Source organism: Carassius gibelio, chromosome B13 (genome assembly GCF_023724105.1).
Source record: "Carassius gibelio isolate Cgi1373 ecotype wild population from Czech Republic chromosome B13, carGib1.2-hapl.c, whole genome shotgun sequence".
Taxonomy (NCBI): Eukaryota; Metazoa; Chordata; class Actinopteri; order Cypriniformes; family Cyprinidae; genus Carassius; species Carassius gibelio.
In genome coordinates, this window is record NC_068408.1 from 21954865 (window position 1) to 21976182 (window position 21318).

A 21318-nucleotide genomic window follows, 5' to 3' on the forward strand; every position below is an offset into this window, starting at 1 on the left:
GCATGTGTTTGTAAGGGTTTGTCACACATGAATATCAGCAGAGAAGGCAGCTCTCTCCGGGAGTTAAGGGCAGAAATGTTCCGCTCTGTTGCTAGGTGATCAAGAACCCGTTTCCAACAAGCAGCCCAGTGTTTACTGTTTGTCAGCGCGGTCTCTCGTACCAGTGCACTTCAACACTGACACACTGAGAATAACCAAGCCACGCTTCACGGCCTACTGCGGTTATTGTAATGAGCTCACAAAAAAATAAACACATAAAATCAGTGTAACATTCTCATACTTTTTGTCTGTATTGCCCAAAATGCTCCTCTAGTGGTAATCTAGAAAAGTCTTTATACCGAATGCATGCGTGATGCTTTAAAAGTGTCTAATAACTTTGCTATTAGTGTATAACACTAGGTTTTTGGTACAGCATAAACACTCCAAACATACATAAAAACAACTACCCCCTGATAAACACGAAATAGTAAGCTTCTAAATAGTATGTAGTTATACTCAATGGAAAAACGACTGGCAACAATTGTCATTCCAGAGTACTTTAATGAGCTTTTTTTTTTTTTTTTTACATGGAGGCCTCACCCCAATCCTATCCTGTGAATACACAGTCTTTTGTCCAGCTGACTCAGAGACGCATTGAATAGTGATTTACAAATGAATCATTTCAACCATTACAATAAATATTGTAAACATCTCGGTTAACATAGTGGTTTCAAACCACTAAAATCAGCTCTGGGATGCATAACGATTAACATTAGAGATTTTAATTAGAGGGCTAGAAGACGCATCGCAAAACAAAGAAACTTTTCAGTATGGGTAAATAGTAAATTTTATTGGAAAACAAATATACAACTTGGAATGGACTATCTGAGGCATGACAATGCCATTAAGTGGCTTAAAAAAAAAAAAAAAAAACAGATACGAAGTAAAGAAAGCAAAAGAAAACTAGTGTGGATAAGTGAATAAGACATTAAAAAGCATTGTAAGATTCAAATAAGTTCTTGGTATAGAACAGCAGATACAAAAAGAGTTTATGTATGAGTATCTTGTAGATACACCCGTGTCTTTTTTTCTTTTCCGCAGTAGTGCAATGCTGAGAAATCTCATATATATATTATATACTTTGTCCATAGTCCATGCAGAGTTACTCCTCTACATTGATGCCATGCCAGCGTCGCTGCCAAGAGACAACCAGCTGGCAGGTCTCCACTCTTGCTACGCATGAGGAGGGCAGACAGACGTGACGTGAGGATTTTTTTTGCACGTCACAACCCCCTCTTCGTGGCAACAAGCACCTGATCGTGTAACCGCATCGCCACTCCAAAAAACACGATGACAGCAAAAGAAAGGGACATGAGGACTGAAGATCCTATGCAGTTTACATGCAGTTCCTTTGGACAGCCGGGACGAGGAAGGGGAGGGGACTTAACGTTTTACAGATAAATTAAACAAAACAAAAAAAAAAAGGCAAATTATTTATAGAAGAGAGAGGATCTGTACAAGGCCTTCATTTCGCCGTCATCATCTGTACAAATTCTGTGGAGACAGAGAACGTGTTATGAGTAAAGTTAAAGATGAGTAAAGTTAAACCCTGACAAGTGACATTCTGAGTGGCATCCCGCCCACAGTGGAACCCTATTGACCCAAAACCATGTTTTGATCTGCTTTTATTGAGAACAAGTAGTCATAACTCACCTTCGTAGTTAACCTGTCCGTCTCCATCAATGTCTGCTTCTCTGATCATCTCATCAACCTCTTCATCGGTCAGCTTCTCTCCGAGGTTGGTCATGACGTGACGCAGTTCAGCTGCACTGATGTAACCATTCCCATCCTAAAGCACAGGAAATCCAGGTCAGCGACTGCACCTGACTTTATATTCTGGAACGGGACGAGCTTTACCTTATCAAAGACACGGAACGCTTCTCTGATCTCCTCCTCGCTGTCTGTGTCCTTCATCTTCCTCGCCATCATGGTCAGGAACTCGGGGAAGTCTATCGTCCCATTTCCTGTGCAGAAGGCAGAAGCATTTCATTAGACAAGCCCCAGCTTTTAACATTCAACACTTGGGTCGAGGATGGATGCGTGCAGCGGTCCTCACCATCAGCATCCACTTCATTGATCATGTCCTGCAGCTCGGCCTCTGTTGGATTCTGTCCGAGCGAGCGCATGACCGTCCCCAGCTCTTTGGTCGTGATGGTGCCATCGCCGTCCTTGTCAAACAGTGAGAAAGCCTCTTTGAATTCTGCGACGGGAGACAGAAATATGAAACAGGAGCTTGTATTAACAGAATCTCACACTGATAAACAAACACTGAACAAGAAGCCACACGGAGGAACCAGTGGGGCCAGTTCTGAAGAAGGGATGCCCTTCTTTACACATTCACTTCCAAAACAAGCGCTTTCAGATATTAATGCAAAAGAAGCCATCGAGCATTTAAAGTCAACATGAAACATACGGACTTTGTTTGCATTAACAAATGTTCCTGGTCTTAATGAACGATTCATCAATGCCTGATGTTCAAAATAAAACAAGCGTTTTAGCTTTTTGGCTGACATCATGAATCCAAAAGGCTTCATTCTCAAATAACAGCCATTTTTACAATCAAACCAACAACATTCAGATGTATAATTGAGTTCGTTTAAATTCATGCTTCACTCAGAAAACCGGTGTAATTTTGGAAGCCAACAGGCTGCAAACCAAGTTTCACATTGGCTTGAAAATATATAATAAGTGACGCAACTAGAGAGAACAACAGCAAAGTTGTCCATACTCGTAAAGAACAAAACTCTGCATACACGCCCGCATTGCTACAATAGTTTGTAATTATCAGTTTGTTACGCAAGGCACGTGTAGAAAGAACATGTGTGCCACCCAAACTAGAACAGGCTTGAATGACTAAAATGGAAAACAAAAGTCAGACATCAGTTCCTCTTAAGAAAAAAAAAGGTGACGTATCTATGTAAAAATGCCGCTGGCTGCTACAACAGCGAACCTTACCCTGCTTCTATGCTAACCATCGACTACAAGGCACGGTTTCTATTGAGATCCAGCACCCAGTTCCAATGGAGACCCGCTGAACCATATGGAGATCCAATGCTGTGAATCCCATTGAGCTGATACAGGATCTAGGCTTCTAGAGCAGCATGGAAACACTTCCGTGACCTCACACGATCTCCAGAGAAACACACTTCTGTGACTACGTCTCGATGGATAAACCATCATGACCTCACTGTCACTATAGTGACCGACCACAATGACCGAAACGCTTTCACAGCCTTTCTGTTTGAGGCTCTCAACAGTAATCGCACAACCACGATTAAAACACGAGTCAAAAAACAAAAGCCGCAATGCATGTGTCCTGGAAGCGGGACGTTTTCACATCCATTTTCTTCCAAAGCGTTTAGAATGGATTGGATGGCCTTTGCATGCAACACCAGAAACATAAACCCCAAAACATTTTGGTTGTCATAAACGAGCACACTAGGGTTCAGAGAAAAAAAGCTTTCACAAATGCACAAAAAACTAAACACTTGGGCACTAAAGTTACCTAAAACTGCATTATGATGAGAGTAAGAACATCATGTCCCACTCATACAAGTCCATCATGATACTAGAGCCTGCAGTATCAGGTCATAAATGACTCGAACTGAACCAGCGGCTGGTGAAACCTTAACTTCACGTCAAAGCCACAGAGATGTTCAGTCCAACAGGGGACACACCCTTGCAGTCACTAACCCTCTCCAACAGAGAAGAGGGAGTGTTCATCGAAAACTACACCTAGCCCCGGGAATTACTCGTTCACTTCGTCTTAAACACTGCTGTTACAGGCTTCCCACCACAACAACCGGTCCATTCATTCAGGCAATGTGTCTCGCCCGAGTCTCAAGGCTCGCCATAAAAGGAAATAAGATAAATCCACGGAGGGAGGGGGGCGGAGAAGAGGGGGAAAATCCACACCACCGGACCACGTGCAAGTGGACAGGACGGGGATGTCTTACCGGCAATCTGCTCTTCTGTCAACTGGTCAGCCTGCAACGGAGAAAAAGAGAAGACATGCACTGAAAACAAGGATGACACCTCATCTAGTAATTTACAAATCAGCTCATCAGAAAACACATACTGACCCACTATTAACTGTTACATTGGTGGCTTAAAACATAGAAATCACGAAAGATCTGATTCTCTTGTGTTAAAAAAGGAATAATACACCCCCAAATCTGACAGGAAGGACAGTCTCAGTCACCATTTGCTTTCATTTATGTGAGGGGAAAAAGGCAATGGAAGTAAACGTCGACTGAGACTTTTATTAGACCCTTACATCTTTTCTGCTCCAAATTAGAAAGTCGATCAGTCTTATGGATTTGTAGCAACGTGAGAGTCAATAAATGATCGTTTTTCATTTTGGGGTGAACTGTCCCTTTAAGACCAACTGCAGAAGGTGGCGCAGTCCTTCTCCGCTGCTCGTTAAAAGTATCTGTACTGCTCTATTCATTTAAAGACCGTTGAATTAAATGACCACAGAAGTCAAATGCTTTCCATATGAGTGTTTGATAACGAGCATATATTCAAACTTGAGCTAGTGCGAGAGAAATACGCCATATTTGCAGCTGACGCGCCTGCATTCGCGATCAATGAAGCTTTTCCGAGCTGTTGCTTTGAATTATTTCACGTTACAGTAAGAACTGAATATTTATCTTAGTTAACTGATGTTTACATAAAAAATAAATGTCCACGCCTACACAAAACCAAGGCAGAAGACTCCAGATCACTCCCATACAACACAATTACATACAGACATTCTATATCAAGGAACTGTATGCTGACAGTAACTACTTTAGATATGCTGACTGTAACAGCTGCATTTTTTCACTATATAAACAATGACGTTATAAGTTTTTACTCACCATCTCGCTGTTTTAACAGATGTATCTCCACACAGAACAACAGTCCGCAGCTGGCAAACAAACAGGATGCACTCAAACAGAGCTTGACGCGCCTTTAATGGTCGCCTTTAAACTCCTCCCCCTGCTTTCTCTCCATCCGCCAGCACACTTCCTTCCCTATCAGAAACGATCGTCAAAATGTCACTATTGTGGTGCTTAAACGTTCAGTACAGATTACCGTGGATTTTGTACGATAGCGACGTGTTCAAATCGCGAAGATGTGCTATATGCAGAGAGGTGGACCTGTTTTGAGCGGAACTAACTAACCGGCGGACTCATACATTCTGCTAAAATGTGATGCGGCAGCAGCAGTACTGTACTCTGATTGGTCCATTCGCAGCCGCAATGCGTCACTCGCTAAGATCCCAGTAGAACTGCATTCCCAGCTAGACTCACTCACTACACATCAGGGTCAGAAATTAATCAGGGCTCGTGGCAGGAATGCTATGGAAGTTGGCAAATTTGATCAACTATTTAAAATATTATGTGCGGAAATCTTTGATTTAATATTTTAGATAATGTAATAATATTTTTTTCTAGGCATATCACATTTATTATTGGTTGAATGAACATAAATTATGATGCAATGAAAATTGGCTCGAAAATGTTGCCCATTAATGATGATAATTAAAAAGTGAATGTTTGACACCTCAAGTCATCCACATGGAAATAAAGTAACATTTAAGCATCACGTGATCTAAGACACATGTAAAGGTTTTATTTTTATTTTGATGATATAAAGCAATCAAGTTAAAATACTGTTAAAATTGAGCAAATGATTCACTACTATCATTTCAAGTGGCAAGCACTGTGGAAAAGCCTATTAAAGATAAAAAACATAACGGTCAACCAAATATTGTGAATATTGTGGTGAACTTGTCGTTATCAATGCAACTTGAAGAAAAATTTGCTAAATGTAGAGGTCGGGCATATAGTAGGCTATAAAGCATTTCATGTAATACTATTATGCCTTTAATGTAATCAATAAAATAAAACATGGTTGAACCGATCCTGCTCTGTTAAAAGGATTTGAACATTAGTTATGGAGTGCAATCCACTTAATTTCTTTATCAGATTGATTTGGCAAGGTTGGCCCACTGCAAGCTTTGCACACAGTCAGCCTACAATGTTTTATATGGCATTAAGAATAAAACATTTAGAAGTCTTGGAAATTAAAAGCCCCCTTGACGATTCATTTCCCATAATACTAAGCTACATATAAATCAACTGAAGTATAATCAAACTCAGCTTGATTGCAATTAATCTGTATGGTAATGGAGATATAAAACATCTCACTGTATTAGATCTATAGCTCCTCGTAACAGGTTTGTGCAAGTGACTGACGGTGACTGATGTTTGTATGCTGTCGGCGCGCATGCAGTCGAGTGTAACATCAGCTGAGACAGTCTGATCTAGCGATACGTCAGATGTGGCATAAGAAGCAGCAGGTTTGTGGGCACACGTACAGTACAGACGCTAGGCCTGCTTGTGCTCACTGAATGCATGGAGTATCTGATGGCCTCCTTCTCTATGCTTGACTGCCTGGCTCTCTCTCTCTCTCTCTCTCTCTCTCTCTCTCTCTCTCTCTCCCACTGGCCACCTGTCCCTGGACCAAACCCAGGGAAGCAGCAGGTGGGAGAGAGTGGAAACTCCAGGGTCAGTTTGAGAGTAACCAGGCCTTCTAGCAAAACATGAGGTTTTTATCCATGTGATGAAATTCAGGGACCACTGACTTTCACTACATGGACAAAAATAGTTGAAACATTCTTCAAAAAATCCCCTTTTGTGTTCTGCAGTGGAAAGAAAGCCACATGCGCAAGTTTTCCCAAACAACAATAGCTTTTTGCTTAAGTACCGAAGTACAATGCAGTGTCAGAGAAACTATCAAGTCATGACTGTTTCCTTAAAACAGGAAGAAACTTTGTCACAGATTGTAGTTGAAATCATGTTGGATAGAAGGTAATGACATCAAGCAGGTTGTGGAGTGAAAACTTCTGCTAAACAATCCATTCAAAATCAAATTGATATCAAATTGTCTTGGCTTGATCCTTAGCTGGGATTGTGCCGAAGGCGTCTTCGTAGCTTATACACTGCTGTTAGTTCCAACGGACTTCAAGAATCTTTGGCAATTTGTTTCCATGCGGAGCAATCAACGGATAGGGTCTTGGCATTCACGTGTGTGAGACGATGCCTTTTAAGGTTGTCTTCAACTTGTTTCGCCCAGGTCTTCTTTGGTGCACAGCAGTGTACCTTCCATGTTGGTGGTTGTGGACACCAGAGTAGTTTATACGGCAGCCAGGTGCTGTCCATCAGTCACACGTGGCCAAACCACTGCAAGTGTCTTTTCTGTATCACCTCCTCGATTGTGGATTGGTCACCTCATTGTTGTCATACAGTTTAGTTTCGAAGTCGGTGAAGCTGAGTTAACCCCAAGAGACATTGCATTTGAAAGTCTTCAAGTTTCTTGATTTCCTTCTTCAGAAGAGTCCAAATCTCTGATCCATAGATTAGAATTGGAATGATCAGGGTGCGGAAAAAACTAATCTCAGTCACGATCGTGATATTGACCTTGTTCCACAAGCACCATTTAAGCAATGCAAACACTGCTGTTGCTTGACTGATACGACATTGAACTTTGGCAATCTTCTGTGATTCATCTGCTTGGACAGAGTGAAGTAATGCATTCAATGACTGGCATAGCAATCTGAGATTCTTCCTCGTCTATGTTACCCAGATTTACAAGTGCTACAAATTGGTTTGTAGACAGTTGTTGTTCCGGATCCCGTAAGTTGAAGTTTAGATAAAGCCGCAGATGAGATCTTACATATCATCAAATTACATTCATGGCATCTGAGGAATGTTTTGCACTTCTCCGTGTTTGCGGGTTTCCTTATAGCAAGTATGCACATGTGCATTCTTCAAAAACAGGTTTTAATTCTCTTAATATACTGAAAGATGTAGATTAAAATTGATTATTCATGAAATAAATTCTAGATTGTACATGTTAACTTGCTTACTTTGCTCAAGTGCATGATCTATTTAAGTTTTATAATCACAGGTTGAGACCTGTAGTTCCAACCACACAACTTTGTGATGCGAATATTCATTAGAACTATGGATTTTGGAAACACCTAATTATTGAACTGTGTTGGTAATGATGGAGCTTATGTCCAAAGTTGGTCATAACTATGTTTTTGAGAAATGCATCTCTGGTTTGGAACAAACATAAATGCAATCGAAGCATGACAGAATTTTCATTTTTAGGTGCACTGTCCCTTTAAACAGACAACACTCTTCACAGATTGCATAATTAACATGAAATTGCTGATTCTTAAATATAAGCAAACATTCACACACAAACAGGAAGCTTACAGTCCACACCCAGCCATACCCATAAACACACACAAACACACACATAGAGTACACAAGCACACCATTTAGCGATCTTTCTAAGTAACTGCTTCAGTGTCCACTTGGCACTTGCCACCGTCTCTGCTGCCTAATCCTAACACAGTGGCGTCTATTCATTCAAATCTGCTTTTCTACACTCGGATTGCAACTCATAGAGAAGATTATGCAACAAAGAATGGATAAACATCATAAAGGGCCTTGCTATATTAATCACAAGGAGAAGATAAGCTGGATTCAGAATGAGCATGAATGCACAGTCTTAAAGAAGAAACAAACATATTTGTAACAATGGCTAAATGTTAACATGTTCTAAGCCTTTCTGTGTATTATAGCTTTGAATGAGATCCTCTTGTTTAATATGAAGATGTTTTTTTCTTTCTTTTATTAGTGGCAGTTCTTCACCTACTCCAACATACTGGGGATTTGTTTCAGGTCAGAGTTTAATGTGAAAATAACCAAATGGATGTATATAATTTGTCCTTGAAATATTTTATTACCATAGCAAAGCACTATGTACTCTAGAATGATGTTATTAAACTGATTCCCGATGCTGATGCTGGTCTTGTCTGGCCAGAGGAGAACGTAACACTATTTCGACACACTGTTACCCTTTTTTTTAATACTGTAATGCTGCTTTGACACAATCTGCATTGTAAAAATTGCTACATAAATAACAATGACTTGACTTGATTGGTCATTACAGAATTCCAACCCGTAAAGTGTGTTCCAACAACATTCATTTAGAAAACAGAATGGAAAATGTCTACATGCCTACTTTAATTTGTAATATATATGAATATATTTACCTGTCGCTCTGCACCAACACCTATTCTCTGTGACTTCTACAGATAAATGAATATTTTATTCAATTCATATGCTTTTGAGAGCAATATTGTCATGAAGGCACCATTGTGGGTGTTAAGAATCTCAATCCCGTGCTATTTTGAGTTAATGTGGCAGTATGCTTTGAGCATGTTTGAACGTAAACCTGCTTGCATGACGTGTTTGCCCTACGATAGTTTTGGGTGGTGCTCGAGCGATGGTACCATACGTGGGCTGGAGTGTGAAGTCGTTTATCTATATTCTTCTCTAAATGTGTTGTTCTCTTGAAATGACTCACTCTTACATGTTTTTTTCGAGCACATTTATCAGCTTGGTGCTTGGCTCGTCTCATGTGAAGCATGCAGAAATGTGCCACTTCAAGGAAGGCAGGCCTTATCTGCCACAGAACATTCCAGATCTTTACAGAGCTCTCATGCTTTGAGCGTTTCTAGGCAAGACAAGGCAAGTCTACTCTACACAGGGTCAGGCACTCAAAATCATACTGTAGCAGGACACATCTTTACAGGAAAAGGGTTAGGGTTCTTAATGGAAAACGTTGAGAACCGCGAGGTGCGCTCGGGTTCGTCTTCATCAAGAGGCTTGTGGGAGTGGATACTGAGGCCAAAGCAGGTGTTTGGGTTTAGATGTCCGCTTGTGTAACTGGAGGTTGTGTCGTCTTTAATTTATGAAGCCTGACAATGAGTTGGTTCATTGAGGCAAAAGTCGTTTGTTAATAGTGAAAATTGAATCTTAAAATAAACTGAATACTCTCCCATAATTTGTTCCTTTGTTTTAGTTCAATCATAGTCACAGCGTGCAGTGACTAAATTAAAACAAGGGAATAAATTAGTACAATGTAGCCACTTATTTAGCTCCTACAAGCTATTTGTAACAAGGAGGTACAATGATAGTATCAGATGCTAATAACATGGAACTAAATGATTAAAATATTGATATAGCATGGTTTCTATATACACTCAATAGTACTATACAATATTTAAAAAATACAGAGCTCTGCATATGGCATTGATATATGCATTTGGCAAGATATTGACCATGAATTAAGAATTTGTTCCCATGATTTATGTATTTGTTTCCTTGTTTTAGGTATCCTGTGGATACTTTGTAATAATTCATTCCCTTGTTTTAGTGAAATCATGGCAGTGATTTACAGTAACTAAATTAAAATGAGGGGAAAAAAATACAATGTGGCTATTTATTTACCATTTACAAGTGGTGGTAGCAGATGGTCATACTATAGTATTTTTGATTTGTACCATATTAATACTTAAAATATTTGTGTAGCATGGTATTTACATGCTGCTCCAAGAATGGTCCAATGTCTCAAAAATACAGAGCGCCACAGATGACATACAGGCGACGAAAACAAGATATTGTGTCCATGAATTAAGAATTTGTTCCTTTGATTTATTAATTTGTTCCTTCGGTTTAAGGTACATTGTGGCCACATTATACTAATTTGTTCCCTTGTTTTACTGAATTCATAGACAAGACTTAGAATAAATAAAAATGAGGGAATATATTAGTACAATGCAGCCATGTTTTGAATAAAATGAGGGGATGAATTACTACAATATGGCCATTTATTTAACTCTTACTTCTATGAGAACAGTCGTGGTATCATACAGTAACAACATTGTACAAATAATTAAAATATCATTGTTTTAGTTAAATTATGGCCACAAATTAAAATACCTAAATTGAATCAAGAGCACAAATTAGCACAACGTAGCCACAATTTATGGTAATACCATGGTATTTAAGTTTTTATGCGCTATATCTCTTCTTGTTTAAACAGTAGAGCATAGCGCTGCAACGCCAAGGTCATGGGTTCGATTCCCAGGCAAAACAAGAACTGATCAATCTTGAATGCATCTGATCTTGAATGCAAAGTAACTTTGGATAAAGCACCTGCTAAATGCATACATGTTCCTGTTTATTTAAAACAAGGAACAAAAACTACAAAATCACTACAACGTGACCATGACTGAACTAAAACAAAGGAACAAATTATTACAACACGCCTGTGAATGAATAAGTGGTGGGAAATTAATTCATAATTTGTGTCTACAATATCTATTTTCCCATGCTGGTCTTCGTACAAAAACAAATCATTTTATTATCGATCCTTATGTCTGCTGAGTTGTGAGAGAGTATTAAAACCAATAAGCTCTTGTGCATCAAATAATGGACAAGTACAACTAGTTTCACCCTCGAGTCCGGTAAAGATTTACAGCCAGATGTTGTTGCATTCATGCAGTTTCTTAACTGCTCTGTTACACTTAGATTGAAACGCTGTACTCAGCATTACTCAGAGCCCAACTCTGGATTAAATTGTTGGCAAAAAGCAAGTCGAGGGCTTGCAGAAATGACGTAAAGGGGAGATAAGGCTGGAGCATGAAAGAGCTTAGTTCACATCCCAAAGTTTATAGTTTTATGGCTGGGAGATAAATGCTTGCAAAGTGCAGAGTCCAATAGCAGGACCATAAGAGCAACCAATAGCTCTTTCTTTTAAAAGAGTTTACTGCTTCAAGTCTGGCAAACAATCAAGATTTAACTAAGCATCACTTTTGATCCCCAGGTTGTATAATGTCATGCCATTAAACAATACAAACAGAAGGAGAGAATGGGTGTCAACAAGACTTATTGAGTCTTATCTGAATGGAAAAAAAGGGTTGTGAATAGAAGCCAGTTGTTTCCTGTTAACATACCTAAAGTTTAACATACCTAGTGACAGTCACCTCCCAGGTTACACCTCTCCAGTTATATAATACAATGACAGACTGACATGCAAAAGATTACATGCTCTCAAAGATACTGCTCTCATGACATGTGAGAAGCTCATGTTGTTTTCGTGGACTCTAAGACCCAAAGATTTCATTAAAGGCTCAAATATGATACTTGAAATTGAAGAACCAGGTAGATAACTCAAATAACTCACTTCAAGCAACCTCCAAGGAAACATATTATTTTTTCTTCTTTTTTAAAAAAATATAAAATACGAAATAAATGCAAATGATTTTAATTCACATGGCATTCTACTTTATTTTTTTCAAAGAACTGTTCACTGAAAGGGAACCAAAAATGGTTCTTCGGTCACAGTTCTCAATATTAACAAACTATTGACTATGAGTCTTGCCTCAATAGACTGCTAATTTGCTGCTTATTAATAGTTAGTAAGGTAGATGTTACGTTTAGTTATTGGGTAGGATTGGGGATGTAGAATATAGTCATGTGCTTAAACAGCCGATATGTTAATATTAGTTATGTTAATAAGCAACTAGATAATAGTGAGATTTGGTGTTAATGGTTTATCTGTTGAATCGCTACAAAAAGTGCATACTACACAGAAAACAGTTATGAAAAGTGCATATCTGCTTTTTGACACACACAAAAAAACTGTACTATGCATAAACATCCAGAATTCATTCCTAAAGCCAGAAGGAGTGTTTTACCTGAAGAAACAAGAGTAGGAAACGGAAAAAAATTCAAGTAGAGACTGCAGTAGGTGAGGGGCTGTTGGGGGAAAACAATTGAAAGGTTTATGACAATTACTGCGTGGGAAAGAACAGCGATAAGAATGACTGAGAGAAGGGGCGGGGTTTAAAAGAAGGGAGAAATGAAAGTGTATGTGTGGCTGCTGGCCTGCCCTTGACCCCATCTCCCTGTGTGGGTCTTCCTCTGCAGTGCAGGCCTGCAAACAATTCTGATGATCTCATCTTTGCACACACACACACACACGCACGCACGCACGCACACACACAGACACACACACACACACACACACACACACACACACACACACACACACACACACACACACACTCCATATGTACATAGAAGTGCAGGTGTCTGCCTGGTGCCTCTTGTGATTGACTGTCTGCTCTCCACATCACAGAAAGATGCTGCTGCTGCCACCCAGGGGTAAAAAGTACACAGTACACTTTTTTTTAAAAACACATATGTACAAAAAGTCTTAGGCTTAGACCATGCATATAATATGCAATTTATTCCAAAGCTGAATTTTCAGCATTATTATTTCAGTCTTCAGTGTCACATGATCCCTTAAAATCTTTCTAATGATGTTGATTTATTGCTCAGGAAACATTTCTTATGATTATCAATGCTGAAAACAGTTGTGCTGCTAATATTTTTGTGGAAACCCTGCAATAGCAGATTGAAAGACATTTACGCAAAATATAATTTATTCAAATTGTTATAGTAGTTATACAATTTGTTATAAAAAATACTAATAAAATTAGTAGAAAAGAATGAAAAATATATGTATACTCATTAGTTAGTTAACTCATATTTTCAGACCCCACTTTATTCAGTAAAATCATGTTTCCTCACACACTCAGATTTTAAAAAGGAAACATCCAGTAGTCTATTTAAAAAAAGTTATTTTTATTTCATTTTGTTTGAGAAAAGAGTGATAGAGCGTGTAGGAATAATATCGTAATCATTGCTAAGTATTTTAAGTGTTTGAGTGGGTTTGATGGTGCCTTACAGTATGTTTGCTTCTATACAACATACATACATTCAATTGCTTTGATTTCAACAGGAACATTTTGACCAGAGATATAAATTCCATAAAAGATTCCATGCACAATGCCATATTTCACCACCAAACTAAGGGGAAAATGTATTACAGAACCGTTTTAGTGGTATTTCATAGCATTAATGCACATTTGACCACAATTCTTATTACTAAAATGCATCCACACCATTGAAATTTAACCATTTTTCTATTCCAATTTTTCTATTCTATTTCAATGGCAGAAAGCGCATCATGTTTGTTTTCTTTATTTTATAAAAGCACAATGTTTTATTGATATTGTGAATGCACACAAAAAAGTAGACCCTTCACAGTTACGAAAAATGTATTACTCGAGCCTTACCTTTATGAGCAAAAATGACGAAATATCCACTGAAAAAAATCCAAATGATCGCGCTGGCACCTTTATGACCTGCAAAGCGTCTCCACACAAACTATTATAAATACAGTGGGTACGGAAAGTAAAAAAACACAGAATTGTTGACATTTTTGCTTTTTGCTTGCCAAATTCTGCTGTGTAAATAGCAAATCTGTCACGATTATGGCCAGAAAATGATATGAGTGATATTAAAATGTTACAGTACTGTAAAAAAAAAAAAAATATATATATATATATATATATATACAATACATATACATATACATATATATACAACTTATAAAATCTCAGCAGACTTCACAAGAAGAAATGATATTTGCAATGGCTTTAACTAAATGTTGTTGCACCATGTCCTCAGTAAAGTACTGTTCACTGTATCCAGCCAGTAGGGGGCCCTCTGGATCATACACACATCTCTTTCTTGCATTTTGTTTGTTATACAGGACAGACTGAAAGACACGCCCCCTGCTGCCACCCCACCTAAGAGCTCTCAGATCCCTCACTTGTGCCATCTGTTCTGATGGAAGAGTCTCGAGGCTAAAAGCCAGGTCCTCCTGCGCCTGAACATGAGTGCAGGGACATGGTGCCAGTCCTAATGCCCATTCTTTAGGATCTGGCTCATAGAAGGCCCATACCTGGCACTGCCTCTGAGGATCTGAGCTGGCTTCAGAAGAGCATGACAGGTCATACCCCAGTTGCCCCAGTTTGCCTGTGTTACCCATGGCAGTATTGGGTCGATTACGTCCTCCTAGGCCAAACAGGTTGTCTGGTGGCTTTGGAATCTCAAGTTATTCTTGCCATCAGTGTAGCCTATAAGAGCGTTATGATCAGTCCTCTGTCCTGGACCCCAGTTCATGTCACTGTAGCGGAGCAGAGCAAATTAACGTAGTCCTATGCATGGAAGGTGCATGGAAGGTGTTGGTCTGTGGAGAACGTTACGATGATTATCATAAGACAAACAAACATTTAAAGCCCTTTAAAACAGGACCTTCTTGCCAGGATAAAATAATTTTAACTATGAAATATCAACTCAAACCGTCTGTAAGTCTTATAAAGGAAGTGAATGGGAATCACATCTTTGAGAGTAATTGACTCCTAATTGAGATTGTAGATAAAGTGTCAATGGTCCATTTGAGAGATAGGTGATGGTGATGCACTTATAAGTCTTTGATTCAGAAAGAAGCAGAAGAAGATGACTTGCATGCTGGCTGTGTCGAGGACGTGCTGAGGACAGTTTGGACATTGCGGTGAATCAGAGGTAAAAAAAAAAAAACGTTATAAATACTGTTCAGTTTCCTGCACAGACTGATCGATTTGTGTCTTTACACATCAGTGTATCGTCATGAGTTGCAGGCTTTAATTTGGTTTTGTTTGTGTATGTTTTTTGACTCTAAAAACACTTCCATTATATGACTGTCAGACTACAACAGTTTGAGTAAAAAATCATCACTGTTTGAGTCACTTACATCTTGGATGCCCTAAAATCTCAGCAAACTCAGCAAACTTCACAAGAAGAAATTATATTTGTAATGGCTTTACCTAAATGTTGTTGCATCTCGTCCTCAGTAAAGTACTGTTCACTGTATCCAGCCAGCAGGGGGCCCTCTGGATCATACACACATCTCAGAGTCACTTACATCTTGGATGGCCTCGGGGTAAGCAGATAAACATCTTTTTTTTTTTTTTTTTTTTTTTGGGTGAACTATCACTTTAAGAACCCCATGGTTTGTGTAGTTTTTCTTGAAAACAAGAATGCATCCTGCACAAACTGCCTCTTAATCATTGCTAAAAAACCATTCCCAGGATTTTTCTGACAATAAAAACCCGGAGACTGGGGGTTTGGGTGGGGACAGCAAAACTATACCAAGTCCATACATTTACAACCCATTTCCAAAAAGTTGGGGCACTGTACAAATTGTGAGTAAAAACGGAATGGAATAATTTACAAATCTATTTTATTCACAATAGAATATAGATATCATATCAAATGTTGAAAGTGAGACATTTTGAAATGTCATGCCAAATATTGGCTCATTTTGGATTTCAGCCCACAATTTTGTTTCCACTATTGACTGAAATAACTTTTATGTTATTGTTTATGCAACATTTATGTTCTGTACTGTGCGTTCCTCATTTGCCTTGCGATGTCTTTTAAATTCAGATGTGGTTGGTTGCTAGAATGTTGCATCGGTTTTCTAGGAATGTTATGGCTTTTTAGTGGAGTCAAGAAATGCAAATTTTTATGTAAATGTATGTTTCCCCCCCCCCACCAATTTTATCACCTTCCAGGCAAAAGTAAAATGTCTGATTGCTTAGAAAAATAATAGCACATCTTTCCTCAACAAGCCATGCTATTTGTGTATCATTCGTCATCCATGTACGCAGTACAAATAGTGTACAATATATAGTACATTATTTATTGCTATGCTAACCTGGCATTGCGGTTTTCCATCCAAGGTCAGCATTGTCTCAGAACACAGCCAGCATGGGATGGCCCTCATTACCATTGAAACCCTCTGGGAATGGAGAAGGGAGCAACAGTTTCTCATTCTCACTGACCGACTGGAACTGAATCCAAGCCATTATCTGAAAACTGTTCATATATCATGAAACTGTTAACCTTTAAAATGTGAACTGAGGTAAGCCTAACTGTAGGTAGCCACTGTGTTTCCTATAACAGCTATGTATGGTATATTAGTTCATTTCAGGTATATTACGCTGCTCACCATTATATTGTTATTAAAACATGAACAGTTAATTGCGCATGCTTACAAACAGCCGCTTATTTTGCCCATATATTATTTACAGTAACATATATTTTGCCCATAAATGGAAAGCCTGCAGGAGAAATGATGTATGGAGATTTCCATCCAACACAGCATCACCAGCTTCCTTTCCAAATGGATACAGGTCACTTTCTGTGAAAATATTTAAAAATGCATCCCATGGGGTCAAAGGTTTGGCTGGTTTTCATGGGCATTTAGCCACTGCTGACTACACCATCTGGTCAAAAAACAAACATTGACCTGTACACAATATAACAGGTGGGCATTGTCTGCCTGGAAAATAAGTTTAAGGTAAGTTTCAGTTCATTAAGTTTAAGATATAACAGGAATCTCAAGTCATGTGAGTGTGCATCATTTACTTTGCACCAAAGTATATTAGTGCCAAAGTGCCAAAAATGAGAGAGAGATACCAAGAGACAGAGAGAGAATGAGAAAAAATATGTTTTTAATACCCCACCCATTGGCAGCAGCTGTGGGCAGTGGGTATCTCTTGTAAAGGAGACACAGCTGTAAGATCCTATGAAATTGGTTCATATTCTGTTGCCCATAACACAAGTCAGGAGAGAGACATTCATTCCGGTCTACGCATCCATCCATTCCATGCCCACTTCTGGCTGAGGCATCCCATCCATTGCTACTCTGGCACTGAAACCCACCTGTGGAGTTGTAGCATGTGGCAGCAGGATGGCATCCACCCCTATTGGACTGGCATTCATCTAGATCCACACAAAGAGACTCTTGTGCAATAAGACCTGGTGCACATAAGATCCAGGGGTATTGGTGCATTGGCTTGATTTGTGCCAAAGTAAGGGTGATTTGAAACACTCATCAATGTATTTACAGTATGTTCCATTTCCAGTGTAACTTAAACCACTCTGGCATGTATTAGAGCCCAATGTATGTCAGCATGGGGTGGTAGCTAGAGTTATTCGCACATTAATTATTTTTGATGCAGGTACCATTTTCCTCATGATGTCCTGGTGGACAAGTGCACTGGTACGATCCAGGTTTATTGATGCATACCTGATCGGGATGGCAAATTCTGTCCAAAAGGCATTCATTTATATCTGTACATCTTTCGGCCCAGAGCTTCGAAACCAGTGGCGCATGGACACTGAAAAGACCTTGCTGTATTTACACATAGAGGGTTGGCAGTGCAGGGACTGGCAGACATTCATCAATGTCTTGACACTCGCTTCTGTTGAGATGTAACCCAAGTTGCAGTTACATTCATAAGACCTAGGGATACTGGCACGTAAAGTCAAGTTAAGTCTGCTTTATTGTCAATTGTTCCACATTGTTGTACAGTACATACATACATTGTAAGAATTGAAATTGAGTTACTCTCAGACCCATGGTGCATACAGATAACACTAACAGTAGAGCCTTAAAATACAGATAAATACAGATAAAATCTAAAATGTAACATTCAACTATACAAATAAGGGAATGTAATAAATAAAAATAATAAAAATAAAAATAAAGTTAAATAAAGCAGTGCAAGGCACATGGCAGAGTACAAAACAATGAATTGAACAAATAGTGCAGATAAAGATTGTAGCGCAAAAAAACAAAAACAAAACCTTATTCAGTCTGATTAAAGTGACAACGGGCTCAAGAGCAGTTCTTTTATTTAACTGACTGATGAAGTGGTAGAATTACATCAGTTCCATGTTGAATGAGGTAGTGAGCAGACCAAGGCTGCACAAAGTGACTGGTGCATGTTATCATATGTTAGTGGGGGGTGAGTGGAAGGACCTGGGGATGTGGAATCGGGGGGTTCATAGTTCCGTGGTGCCTGGGGCAGAAGAGGGATGGGTGGGCAAGTTCTGGAACAAGTTCAGCATCCTGACAGCCTGATGTGTGAAACTGTCCTTCAATCTGCTGGTCCTGGCCTGGAGACTCTGCAGTCTCATCCCTGATGGCAGCAGACTGAAGAAGCTGTGTGACGGATGTGTGGGATCAGTGAGTGAGTGAGTGAGTGAGACAGTTTCCGTAAATTTCCTGGAGGGAGGGGATAGAGACACCAATGATCTTCTCAGCTGCTCTCACTATGTGTTGCAGAGTCTTCCTGAAAGACGCCTTGCAGGCGCCATACCACACATTGATGCAGCTCATCAGGATGCTCTCAATGGTGCCTCTGTAGAAGGTGTACGTGATGGAACACAGGTGACTGCCGATTGTGTGCACACACTATGCAAACGTGCTGCAGTTATTGACTCCAGATTCACATTCATTCACATTTGAAAGTTTGGGAAAAGTAACACAATAAGATAAGATTGAAACAATACTACATTCTCTGGCTAACTGAACCCAGGAACTTGGCTTATGTAAATATAAATGTGGTTTTATAAATGCAATTGTATTGCACATACCTATGCATTCTGTTCCACCAAAGCCCCTTTCTCACTGCCATTCCGGCAAATACACAGGTAAAGTGTTCCTGCAATTGTTCCCGGGTCGCTAGATTTTGCACTTTCACACTGCCAGTGATGACCCGGTATGTGTGCGTGCTTTCACACACAACCCTTGAAGATCCCGTAACGACACGTGACATCAGCGCGTGACGTGTAATGTACGAGTTGACAACGCTAGGCACGTTATACTTTCACTGAAGCAAGCAAACGATCTCTGCATCAGCGCGGAAAGTGAGGAACTAACTGATCTCTGCTTCATTACAGTTTGCACATATGTTTTAGTCGCGAACATTGATCTTCCTTCAAAACAGCCGGTAAAAGAGTCACGCGATAACATGCGTCATCACTTCGACACGGAATTAGATCTGGCTTTTGTTCACACAGCGCTCGTACCGGGTCAAACCCCGCAATGTTACTAGGTCCCCGACCCGGTTTCAATGCGGTAATCAATCCCGGGACGTGGTTGCTTTCACACAGAAGGCGACCTGGCAATGTTCCAGAAATATTGCGGGTCCGACTTGCAGTGTGAAAGGGGCTTAAGAGTGTAACCCACTTTGCAAATGCAATCAAAGGATCCTGGATTATTGACACATTGTGTCTCTTTCTTTGGGCACACATTCTCTTCCCATTCATTTATTTCTGAGCAAGTGAGTCCATCCCCTTTGAATCCCACATCACACACACGCTGATACTCTGATGGTGAAGGATGACACAGTCCATGTGGATGGCAGGCAGGATCACATTCACAACTAGGGAAAACACAAGTGTTGTTGTATGCTACTGTGCTATTCAGACGAGAACAGATATATGCTTCGGGGGAATTGAAACACACAGAGATGTCTGGACAAGTATTATTTGAAAGGGCACATTCATCCACATCTGTACAGGTAGAGCCATCTCCTCTAAAGCCCTGGTGAAATATGCACAAAAAGTCACCAAGATAATTGTAGCAGTTGGCATATACAGGTCCTTCTAAAAAAATTAGCACATTGTGATAAAGTTCATTATTTTCCATAATGTAATGATAAAAATTAAACTTTCATATATTATAGATTCATTGCACACCAACTGAAATATTTCAGGTCTTTTATTGTTTTAATAAAACTCAAAATTCCTATCTCAAAATTATTAGCATATCATGAAAATGTTCTCTAAACGAGATATTAACCTAATCATCTGAATCAACAAATTAACTCTAAACACCTCCAAAAGATTCCTGAGGCTGGTTCATTACTCCAAACCGCAATCATGGGTAAGACTGCCGACCTGACTGCTGTCCAGAAGGCCATCATTGACACCCTCAAGTGAGAGGATAAGACACAGAAAGAAATTTCTGAACGAATAGGCTGTTCCCAGAGTGCTGTATCAAGGCACCTCAGTGGGAAGTCCGTGGGAAGGAAAAAGTGCTTCACAACGAGAAGAGGTGACCGGACCCTGAGGAAGATTGTGGAGAAGGACCGATTCCAGACCTTGGGGGACCTGCGGAAGCAGTGGACTGAGTCTGGAGTAGAAACATCCAGAGCCACCGTGCAAAGGTGTGTGCAGGAAATGGGAACAGAGAAGCAGCACTGGACTGTTGCTCAGTGGTTCAAAGTACTTTTTTCGGATGAAAGCAAATTTTGCATGTCATTCGGAAATCAAGGTGCCAGAGTCTGGAGGAAGACTGGGGAGAAGGAAATGCCAAAATGCCTGAAGTCCAGTGTCAAGTACCCACCGTCAGTGATGGTCTGGGGTGCCATGTCAGCTGCTGGTGTTGGTCCACTGTGTTTTATCAAGGGCAGGTTCAATGCAGCTAGTTATCAGGAGATTTTGGAGCACTTCATGCTTCCATCTACTGAAAAGCTTTATGGAGATGAAGATTTCGTTTTTCAGCACGACCTGGCACCTGCTCACAGTGCCAAAACCACTGGTAAATGGTTTACTGACCATGGTATTACTTTGCTCAATTGGCCTGCCAACTCTCCTGACCTGAACCCCATAGAGA

The 21318-nt window shown here is 39.8% G+C and overlaps 1 protein-coding gene across 1 annotated transcript; it reads right to left on the bottom strand.

Moving 5' to 3' along the window:
* Window positions 1–520: 520 nt before the first annotated feature.
* On the bottom strand, window positions 521–5038 carry LOC127970186 (calmodulin-1). The gene is made up of 6 exons (XM_052572495.1): window positions 4902–5038; window positions 3996–4026; window positions 2096–2239; window positions 1897–2003; window positions 1693–1828; window positions 521–1533 (listed from the first exon to the last, which is right to left on the bottom strand). The coding sequence occupies exons 1-6, from the start codon at window positions 4902–4904 to the stop codon at window positions 1505–1507; spliced, it is 450 nt and encodes a 149-aa protein (XP_052428455.1). The 5' UTR covers window positions 4905–5038; the 3' UTR covers window positions 521–1504.
* Between the last annotated feature and the right edge of the window lie 16280 nt (window positions 5039–21318).